The sequence below is a fragment of the Lampris incognitus genome, chromosome 3, assembly GCF_029633865.1.
Source record: "Lampris incognitus isolate fLamInc1 chromosome 3, fLamInc1.hap2, whole genome shotgun sequence".
Classification (NCBI taxonomy): domain Eukaryota; kingdom Metazoa; phylum Chordata; class Actinopteri; order Lampriformes; family Lampridae; genus Lampris; species Lampris incognitus.
Window position 1 is genome coordinate 79,709,026 of NC_079213.1, and position 11,689 is coordinate 79,720,714.

Below are 11,689 nucleotides of genomic sequence, written 5' to 3' on the forward strand. Positions count from 1 at the left end.
CTGCCCTTCCATCCATGTCACATGTTAAGCTTCCTCACAGCTCTTAATTAAGCCGAGTCTCTCCTGTCTTCATCTTTGTTTAGTCCCTCTATCCTGTTGCTTTGGAGAAGAAGGTGATTTCAGTGAGTATTCACTGAGGGTTCCCATCTTTCTGAATATTGTGGTTGTGTTTCCATTGCTGTGGTTGTGTTGATGTCATGTTTATAATCTGTACTTCCTGGTGTATCACTGCGCGACACCATGCGTGCCTCATTCTGTCTACACATGCATAGTGTGCAGCCGTAGACATAGTTGGCCATATTTGTTCCTTTGTAGGTTCTGCATCTTTTTTTAATTTGTAGTTTCAAAACCTCCATTGTATGATGGTTAGATTTTTTTTTATTTGTTAAATTTGATTAGTATGTCGAGTAAAAACCCACATGCCATGTTTCCATGTGCTTTTGATCACTGCTCGATTGTGAAACTGAGAAACATTAATCTTCTACCAGTATAATTTAAGACTGCCTACACTAATGCAGTTATACTTGAATAGTGTTGTCATGTTCTAATCCATCACCCCGCCCCACCCTGTACGCAGTCCCCTCGCCCAGTAAGCTGCGGACTCCAGCCACCCCGTCTCCGCTAGCATTGAGGCAGCCAGTGAAGGCCACATCCAACCCAGGCTCCGGCAACTCCACGCCCACACGCTCGCTGCCTACCCCACGCAGTGGCCTGCCTCGCCCCAGTGCCCCTTCAGGAGGAGGGATCCCTCTGCCACGCAGCAAGTTGGCCCAACCCGTGCGCAGGTACTCACACAAACACACACAGTTCTTTAATAGTAGCTTGCCTTTGCCCGCACAGCGCTGTTCATACACTGACCTATCTAGATTGCTAGGTGTAGCTGTACACAAAATTCAGCTGACATCATACTCCGCCTTGTGGTTGAGAAGACTAAGAGTTTAGTGTTTCCTGTCATCTCATTCCCAGGTCTCTCCCTGCTCCTCGCACATACAGTAGCACCGGTGAGAACTGGAGAGAAGGCTGCTACTGAGACAGGCCAGCAGGGGGATCTCCAGTCTACCCAGCAAACACCAGGAGGTGGAAATGACAATGCGGCACTTTATTTACCAAGATTGCTTTTTTCCATGAATAAAGAAAGAAACTATGTCAGACAAACAAACACAAAAATCTACATTGTATTAAAGAGGACCTCCTGTCTGAAGCACCATTGTGTTTCTCTGTGTGGAGTGGCTCTGGAGGGGTCAGGCATGTAGAGGCTAGCCCAGAGAATGCCAAAGAAACCAGCCAAGCTCCAGTCTGCCACCAGAGGGCACCCTAACCTGCCTCAGTGTGTCTGCAATCATTTGTCAGTTCAAAATCACTGAACTCGCCATCGCTCCTCCCACTCCTTCCTCCTTTTTATCTTTTACCTCCCTCAGGTTTGAAATGTTTTGAGACATTTCATATTCACGCTCTGCGTAAAACATGTTTGTCAGAGATCTTTATGATGTCGCTGTGCAGGTCAGATGTCCCTCAATTGAGAATTGTTGACATTTTGCTGCAGTGAAAGCGGCTCTGTATGGTTGCGTCATTTAATTTAATGAGTTTTTCTTCGTCTCATGAAAATCAGCCAGAATGTATGCGGATGTTTCTTTTGGACATTATTTATTCAAATTATTTAAAGAATTTATATCCAAACATCCATATCAGTATTTGTTTTAGGATTTGAATTCTTGAAAATACATTTTGAGCCTCAACTGCAAGGTAATCCAAAGCCCTTATTTTGCCTGTCAAAACAGGTTTTATGAATGTTTTTGTTGAAAGCCCAGGTGACAAGTGACACTGGCCAAATTCTCAAAATGCTGACAGGTTTACTTTGTTTTCCCACAGTTTGTTACAATCATGTTTCCACTTAGCAAGTGCTTAGATTGCTCAAGCATCAACATCCCTCTTCATTTTAACACAAGTAGACATACATAGATAGTCCATGCTGCATATGTTGCCTTTTCCATCTGTTAAATGTCTTGTCAGAAACCTGAGCTGTCTAAAACGTACAAAATCAAAATTTCACCTTAAGGTCACGGAAACCAAACGGTGTGCCACCTTCATGTAGTCTGTAAAGCCCCTGCAACAACATGTCGGTGTCATGTGTGTCTCGATGGAGAGGACAAAAACCATGTCTTCTAAAACGAGAAAAGCTGGACAGGCAAAGAGCAACTGTTGCCTCTTGTGCTTTAAAAATTAATCGAGAGGTGTGCCAAGATTGAGATGGTGTTCTGGTGAATGGTGTGCTGGATATTATCAAACTAGTGCCTATAATTTAAAGTTTCACTTTATTTTGAGCGTGCTTTATTTGTTCATTTATCATTTTGTGCCAATTTCTTGGTTTGCCAATATTTGCATCTCAGCTTGAATGATTTGTTTGCCTGTTTGTGCTTGGGTTTTTATTTTTGTAATTAAGTCAATACATTTATAATTGCTTTGAAAAATATCTTTATGCGCCTCCATATTTATAACTAATTACTCTCGTTTTGTAAATGAAAACTATTTATTAACGAGATCATTGCCTCTGTTAATCTTCAAATTCAGTGGGAAGCCAGAAGAATGTTAAAAAAAATACATGCCACACCTTTTGTGTGATAGTTTTTGTTATTGAACCTTTTTTTTTATATCCACAAACATGACATATGTTTCCCAATGTAAACTCACATTTCAAATAAAAGTGAAAAAGGTGTTGTATTCCTAGTGTGTCATTTCTGTGGCTGGGAATCCCAAGTATGAAGGTCTGTGTTGATGGGACATCCAGGGTATCTGCCAGCAACTGTGCTAGAATCACTCTGGTGTTTAAGGGGAAACCGTACAAACTTGGATCAGACTTCTTCCTCCTGTATGGATCTTGGTGAAACTGTTTTGTGTGTTTCTGTATTGTGACATTGACTACATAATTCTAAGGATACCAATACGGATGTAGGTAGCTGTAAGCATTCAACACCACAGATAAAGGCCAATCAGAATCATATTTATTGGCCGTGTAGGTTTGCACATGCATGGAATCTGACTCGGGTTTTGTGGCGGTCTGTGTACTTAACAGAATAACAACACTGCAGCCTTCAGATGTTTACACAAGGATTGACATATACAGGCAAAATAAGAGGTGAAAAAGTAGTGCAGAGAATATATCAGAGATGCTGAGATAGATGTTACCAGGTTACTTACATGCCTGAGGTAGATGGACATAACAGAGCATACCAGAAAACGTACAATGTACAGTACAGTATATACAAAATGGTTGGATTTATTTGACAGTGTTAAGTGTTCATTTGAGTGACAGCCCATGGAAAGACACTTTTTATATCTCGTTGTTTTGGGGTACAGTGCTCTGTAGCGCCTCCCAGAGGGGAGGATTTGAACAGGTCGTGACCAGTGTGTGATGGGTCTGCAGTGATGTTGCCTGCCCGTTTCCTGAATCTGGCGGTGTGTAAGTCCTGATGGAGGGCAGGTTGGCACCAATGATTTTCTCTGCAGACATAACTGTCAATTGTAGTCTGTCCCTGTCCTGTTTGGTGGCCAGTCCAAACCAGAAAATGATGGATGTACAGAGAACAGACTGATTGCAGTGTAGAACCGAATCAGCAGGTCCTGGGGCAGGTTGACTTTCTATAGCTGGCGGAGAAAGTACATCCTCTGCTGGGCTTTTTTGATGATTGTGTTTATGTTGGATGCCCACCTTAGGTCCTGGGAGATTGTCCATCCATCCATTATCCAAGCCACTTATCCCAACTGGGGTTGCAGGATGCTGGAGCCTATCCCAGCAGTCATTGGGAGGCAGGCGGGGAGACACCCTGAACAGGCCACCAGACTATCACAGGGCCAACACACTCACACCTAGGACAATTTAGCATGGCCAATTCACCTGACCTACAATTCTTTGGCCCGTGGGAGGAAACTGGAGCACCCGGAGGAAACCCACGCAGACACGGGAGAGAACATGCAAACTCCACACAGGATGATCTGAGAGGACCCTCCAAGGTTGGACAACCCCGGGGTTTGAACCCAGGACCTTCTTTCTGTGAGGTGACCACACTAACCACTGCCACCGTGCCACCCCTGGGAGTTTGTGGAACCCAGAAATCTGTAGGTTTTCAGCGTAGACATGGTGCAGTTGAGTATGGTGGCGGGGGGGCAGTGTTGGGGAGCTCCTCCTAAAGTCCACTGTCATCTCCACTGTTTTGAGTGTGTTGGTTGTTATAGCTGCACCAGAGGGCCAGCTGATCACCTCCCTTCTCTATGCAGACTCGTCACCATCCCGGATAAGGCCAATGATTGTTGTGTTGTCTGCAAACTTCAGGAGTTTAACAGATGAGTCACCTGAAGTGCAGTCATTTGTGTAGAGGGGAAAGCACACATCCCTGGGGGGTGCCAGTGCTGATTGTCCAGGTGCTGGGTGTGATTTTCCCCAGCCTCACCAGCTGCCTTCTGTCGGTCAGGAAGTTTTTAATCCACTGGCAGACGGGGACTGGTACAGTGAGCCAGGTGAGTTTGGAGTGGAGGATATCTTGGACGATGGTGTTGAATGCTGAGCTGAAGTCTACAAACAGAACTTTTGTGTATGTCCCTGGGGAGTCGATGTGTTGTTGGAAGATGTAGTGCAATCCCATGTTGACTGCATCCTCCACTGACCTGTTTGCTTGGTAGGCAAACTGCAGGGGGTCGAGCAGGGGGCCTGTGATTTCCTTCAGGTGGGCCAACACCAGTCTCTCAAAGGACGTTAGGGCAATGGGTTTGTAGTCATTTAATCCTGTGATACGATGTTTCACAGGCTTTCTTTTGGTGGTAAGCCAAGTAACAGGCATAAAGAAGTGCTTCAATAGATTATCAGTTGAAGTCAATACTGCTGATTGGTGCTGGCTGAACACACTTTCTTGAGGCTTTCCAAGAGCAAAGCTGACTGGTGCATGTAGTTGGCTCATTAAGTTTAAAATGAACAGCTGCTTCTAACTTGAAAAGAAGGGCTGCTACATGGCTACATGATGAGCCTAGGCCAGCCATAGAGGTACAAGTTCCCTCTCAGGACTCATCCATATTCCTTGTTTAAACACACCCATGCATCATAAAGTGTAGTCTTCTGACCTTAACATTGGCTTGGGAGTACCTAAAATGATCAATAATCTTGTGACAGTTTAAGAAGGTTTTGCAAATTTTATGAAAAACCATACCTCTGTTGGTACATTTCTGAAATAATACCGACTAATAAAGTACAACAACAGGTGAGAATATGCTCCGGATTTCTTAAAATAAATTAAAAAGTTACTTGAATAAGTTTTGCCTGAACTCAAGTTTCTTCTCAACATTCACATTCCTTGTACTTAATTTTTGGGGTCTGAGTTCGGTTCCTTACAACGAGCTTCATATTAAAGACCATGATTATCCAAATATAAATTATTTTGTTTGGCCTAAGGTAGTCTAAGGACAATTGGTGATATTTTTCTAACATTTGTGTAAACAAAACTTGTTTTCTTTCGATAACGGATGGTAAAAGCAGTCATGGGCATCTCTGCCAACAAAGTAATCGTATGCTTCAAAAGACTTGTGTGCTTTCTTTGATTCTTTCGTAAATATGCATATTCGGTCACGTCCCTCCAGCCGATGTTTGGCAACTTCGTGATGTCACTTGTCCACTGAGCTTCAGCAAGCATAAACGGATCGGGAAGTTTTTCCTCCAAGTGTTGGGCGTAAATTTCGACTCGTAATCCTTCCCGTCTTCCGTGTTTAGACCTTCAGCATATTCTGAGATTTCTCTCATCTCTCATCTTCAGCCGCTTTATCGGGGTCGGTGGCAGCAAACTAAGTAGGACACTCCAGACGTCCCTCTCCGCAGCAACGCCCTCCTGCTCCTCCTGGGGGATCCCAATGCGTTCCCAGGTCAGGTTGGACGTGTAGTCCCTCCAGCGTGTTCTGGGTCTGCCCCGGAGTCTCCTCCCAGTTGGCCGTGCCCGGTAAACCTCCAAAGGAAGGCGCACAGGAGGCATCCTAATCAGATGCCCGAACCATCTCGACTGGCTCCTTTCGACACGAAGGAGCAGCGGCTTTACTCCGAGCTCCCTCCGGATGTCCGAGCTCCTCACCCTATCTCTAAGGCTGAGCCCAGACACCCTACGGAGGAAACTCATTTCAGCTGCTTGTATCCGCGGTCTCACCCTTTCGGTCACTACCCAAAGCTCATGGCCATAGCTGAGGGTTGGAACGAAGATTGACTGGTAAATTGAGAGCTTTGCCTTCTGGCTCAGCTCCTTCTTCACCACAACGGTCCGGTACAACGTCCGCATTACTGCTGACGCTGCACCAATCCGTCTGTCAATCTCCAGCTCCATCCTACCCTCACTCGTGAACAAGACTCCGAGATACTTGAACTCCTTCACTTGGGACAACAACTCATCCCCAACACGGAGGGAGCAATCCACCATTTCCCGGTAGAGAACCGTGGCCTCAGACTTGTGTGCTGACTCTCATCCCGGTCATTTCACATTCAGCTGCAAGCCGCCCCAGTGCGCGCCGAAGGTTGCGTTCTGATGAAGCCAACAAAACCACATCATCTGCGAAGAGCAGAGATGCAGTTCTGAGGTTCCCAAAACGGACACACTCCTCACCTTGGCTGCGCCTTCAGATCCCGTCCATGAATATCACAAACAGAATCGGAGACAAGGGACAACCTTGGCGGAGTCCGACACCCACCAAAAACGTGTTTGAGATTTCAATTCTGAGATTTCAATTTTCTCACATTTCTAACTTTTCTCCGTTTAATTTTAAGTTGTGTACGCTTTTGTCTGTGTGTTTCATAGGTACGCGCGTTGTTTCTCTGCCATGTTTTGCCACACGTTCTGCGCGGGTGTGTATCTTGTTTACAACGCAGCTTTGGGTTCACAGTGAATGTGGTGGGAGATGAGGAGACCGGTGTGTATTTTATGTCTGAAAACTCTGGCAGCTGGTAGTATGAGACCAAACAAATTAAGAAGACATTTTGAGACATTACACCCCAGTCACGTCAATAAGCCACTTGAGTTCTTTCAGAGAAAACTTGGGTGTATATACCGTAGGCAGGAACATTGCTTTGTAAAAGCTGCAACAGTGAACAACAAAGCACTAATGGCATCCTACAAAGTCGCATACAGAATGTCCAGGGCAAGAAACCACACACAATGACCCTTTTACGATTGGTAAACAGTGATCACATGATTTTGTATGCGCGCGTATTTTGGCAGCAAAAAAATGGTAACAACTGGGGAGAAAAAGGGGGAAAAGTTAACAAAAACAGAATGAACTGTTGAACTCAGAATCAGAATCTTATTGGCCAGGTATAGTTGCACATACAGGGAATTTATCTTAGCGGTTGCTTGTGTACTTCTTAAATACATAAGAAAAAAGATAAAATCACAACATAAGGCAATAAAAACAAGATACAGTATATACGTATGAAATAGCATACAAAGAACTCAAAAAATAGAGAAGTAGCATAGAAGAAAGATGAGAAACAATACAGAATGTTATTGCACTGTAAGTAATTCACTGTAGTAATTGCACTATGTTGGATAAATAAATAGATAACAGTTGATTGTTGTGGTGTGTGGTGAAGTGATGGGGTGGGGGGGGGGAAGTGTAGAAATGATTAACCATTTAGGAGCTTTATTGTATGTGTGAGCATGTGGGATGGCATCCAGGGCTTTACCTGTGCCCCCATCCATAGGGTTAGTGGTTGTGTCAGGAAGGACATACGACGTAAAATTTTGCCAAATCAGGATGCAGATTGACAAGACCATACCGGATTGGTCGAGGTCCAGATTGACAATGGTCAGCATTGGTGCTGTGCCCTCACAGGGTCCTGTTGGAAACTGTAAAATCTGCTGTGGTGACCTGAAAAACAGGGAAAAAGCTGAAAGTAGAATTGCATGTAGGAAGAAACTGGAAGTATATAGGTCCTGAAGGGTGAACAGGTCACAGGCAACAGTCCTCCCTGCTGCTCTGATCACCCATTGCAGTTTGGCCTTATCCTAGGTGTTGGCCGACCCATACCAGACAGTTATCGAGGAGGAGAGGATGGACTTGATGATGGCAGTGTAAAACTAGACCTTCATTGTCATTTTCAGTTGCTTGAGGAAAAACATACTTGTAATATATTCTCTATATTATCTGGATGTATCTTATACTGCTAATATATCCATAACAGTGATTTGAGCCGGAGACCAATTTCCAACATCTGGTCCTCTTTATTGTACTCCGACTGGCGCAGCCGTCAACATCCGGGGTATATGAGAGCCTAGCTTAACCACCACTAGGTAGCTCTGTTGGTCTACTAATGTTTACATTCAGCTAAGCATTTAGTATCAGTATACTACACTCCTCCCCCTTAAACTATGAAGTTCCCCTAATAACATTTTATCACTCTAAAACATGCTGATATGGCAAATTACTTTCAACATCTTTTACTTGGTCATTACTGGTTACACAACCCACTTCGACCCACATTTGCCCATTTACATATCAGTCTCAGGAACTCTTTTTCACATTTTTTTCTGAACAGGAGTTGAACAATTTAGTCTCTCAGTGTTGCATTCCAGCCGGACTTTATTCAGACGATGCACTCCAATAACGACTGATGGGTCCGTGGTGCGGTATCAGATCATTTATTGCAGCATTTTACTAGTCACACCGTAGACACACCATAGAACGACTGTAAGAGCTGAAAGCATATACATAAAACAATCATTCAATTATATGTGCAACCACGTTTCCCCCATAGCTAGCCACCAGTATGGGGTGCATAGCACTAACTAGCATTAGCTTATCATTAGCGATCTCCAAATCACAAAGAACACATTGTAAATAAAAACATAATGAAATTCGAATCAAACAGTCAATCGGCACTCATACCTGTTCGCCTTCCAGCTAGTTGCTAAATAAATGATGATGATCAATGAATTATAAGTTGTGAATTCGTTCTGTGCATAGCGAACATGACCATCGTGTTCAGCTTTCAGTTTTGTTCTGCCGTTTTCTCGCAGCGGCGCACAGCATCATGGGAGACCAGAGTTTTTCAAATAAAGGTCACATAACAAAAGGAAGTGTAATTCGCTGTTAATATCAATCAGGACTGTACTTTAGGCACCAAATACAAATCAATAATGAGCATCATACAAATCAATAATAATAAAAAATATTATGACAAAATTATATGGGTCATTTACACTCCCACCAAATCATTAATGTTTCGAATAGAGAAAATCAAGCATAAGCAAAAACAAATTATTTCTCAACTCAAAATGACCATAAACCATAAGTATCGTGGGAAAGGAGTGTCAAGTATTTTAAAACAAAATAAAAAACGCATCTCAAGAGATGCAAGGCATGTGTTAGTTAGTAACTAACTAGTCACTATCTAGTAACAAGACCAGTTTTTGAACTGGCCGTTCAAGCACTGTCTGCTTGGTGAGCTGTTCACCTTTTTTGCCTAGGTTTCTATCCCCTAGACAGATCTTCACTCTCCTAACCAGTCCATCTCTATCTACTACAGTCTCTAAAACTCTACCCAACCTCCATTCATTTCTGAGTCTCAGATATGAACACTGTCCGTAGCCAGTCGTGCTTGCATCGGAGAAGTGGTGTAACTCCTGTCTGGTGACCCTCCCAAAGTTTGCAGGTGCATAGCTCCGGGGAATGTCTATCTTCTCCATGTTGGTAAGGTCATTTTTCCATCTCTCCCACCGTGGGCGAAGTTCATCAGTCAGAGGATCATCCCAACCCGTTCCATGTCTGCACATTTCCTGCAGTACTCCCTTTCCGATGAGCAAGAATGGGGCGACAAACCCTAGGGGGTCATACAAGGAGGCAACCGTAGACAGTATACCTCGGCGTGTTGCAGGTTGATCCTTGAGATTGACGTTGAACTTCAAGCAGTCTGACTCGATGTGCCATTGGATCCCCAACGCTCTTTCTGAAGGTAGGTCATCCAAGGTAAGGTTAAGATCTTTGATTTCTGATGCACGTTCAGATGACGGTATGCTTTCTATTACAGCTCCGGTGAGCAGATGATCGTTTAGACTGGTTCCCTTGTATTTGGCAGAGCAGTCGAATACCACGCGCAGTTTGTCTGGCTTCTTGGCGTGGTAGACACCATGATGAGTTATGTACCATTTTTCTCCTTCCTTCCCATCATCATGTACTTCCTCTGCGTCACCCTTTTCTATGACATCCTCCATGAACTTGATGTACTGTTCTTTGTATCTTTCATCCTTTGACAGCTTCCTCTTCAGATGGCTGAGACGAACGATGGCAAGCTGTTTGTTGTCAGGTAGGTTGGGTCTCTCCTTAAAAGGTAAGGGCATTTCGTAGTGACCTTTACTGTTCTTCTGGATGCCGTTTCTGAGTTTGTCCAGGAACAAGATATCTTCCTGGGACACCGTCTTTTCATCCTCCTTGGCATCTTTGAAGTCGGACTCCAGAATGCGAATAGCATCTGCAGGGGTGACTGGCGGGAGCTCCTTCACAGCTACCCGGAAACACTGTCTCGCCACGCTTGGAGTGTCAAGGCACGGTGAAGAGCAACCCACGATGCTTCATCCAAGGTCGGTTCGGATTGCGTAAGGCTCTTCATTTCCTCCTGCTATTACGTCTCTTGGTGCCATTGCCCTCGTACAGTTGTATCCTATTAAAAAAACAATATCACAATCTTGCAGCGGTGGAATCTCGTCTATGACTGCGGAGAGATGATTCCATTGTCTGGCTGTTTCACTTGTAGGAATGTGGGCGCGGTTCACCGGTATACAGTCCTTAACGTAGGCAGGAGGAAGGTCGATGTGGAGGGAAGATCTGTAACCGCGCACACGAAGCCCCGAGACTCGTTGGCTTTTCACGATGGTGTCACGTCCTATCATTGTCGTTAACTTCAGTTTCACTGGACAGGACTCTGCCTTTAGAGCGCTGCTCACTTCCTGGTCGACGAATGTGGTGTCACTCTGTGTATCCAGCAGGGCGTAGACAAGTTTTTATGTTCCTGAGTTGTTCTTGGACGACACCCATACGGGCACAATCATCGATGTGTTGGTAGACTGTCCAGTCGTGACGGCATGTGACATTGCAGTCGCGGCAGCTTCTGATTCATTAGCGTTGCTTGGGGGAGTGTTTTCACGAGCTGCAGACGGTTCCCTTTTGACGTGGTTGTCATTGTGAAGACAGGTGGGGTGTTTGCCTTTGCAGGTGTTGCAGGTATGTCTATGTCGACAGTCCTTCGCGCTATGGCCGGGTTTGGTGCAGCCATAGCAGAGCTTGTTCTCTTTCACGAATTCTCTTCTCTCCTCCAGAGTCTTGGCGATGAACTTGGGACATGCATGTAGCCCGTGTTGACTGTCTTGGCAGAACGCACAGGGGTTTTTTTTCTTTCCGCTGGCTGGCTTTTGCTTGTCACTGTCCGTTTCAGTTTGCGTACTCAGAACACTCGCCTTGTTGCTCTTAGGGTCCCTGTTATTCGGTTTCGCTGTGCTAGACTCGGAGTTGCGTAAGGCATAAGGTGAGGTGATCGGATTGCATGCGATCGCTGCCTCCTTTGCCATGAAGGTGGTGAAGTCCTTGAAGCTGGGGAATTCTTGATTCCTGTCCAAGGCTTCCGTAGCCTTCCTGTTCCATCGAGATGCTGCCCAGTCTGGCAGTTTGTGGACCAGCT

General features: G+C 44.8%; 1 protein-coding gene across 3 annotated transcripts in view; it reads left to right on the forward strand.

Moving 5' to 3' along the window:
• The window catches only part of slain2 (SLAIN motif family, member 2), a 35,480-nt gene extending 32,768 nt beyond the window's left edge, over window positions 1-2,712 (forward strand). For all 3 annotated transcript variants that reach the window (XM_056276384.1, XM_056276387.1, XM_056276388.1), the window contains 2 exons: window positions 578-785; window positions 967-2,712. In XM_056276384.1, coding sequence (XP_056132359.1) covers window positions 578-785; window positions 967-1,030 — 272 coding nt within the window. In that variant the 3' untranslated portion in view covers window positions 1,031-2,712. The remainder of the gene's footprint in view (window positions 1-577; window positions 786-966) is intronic.
• The last annotated feature ends 8,977 nt before the right edge of the window (window positions 2,713-11,689 follow it).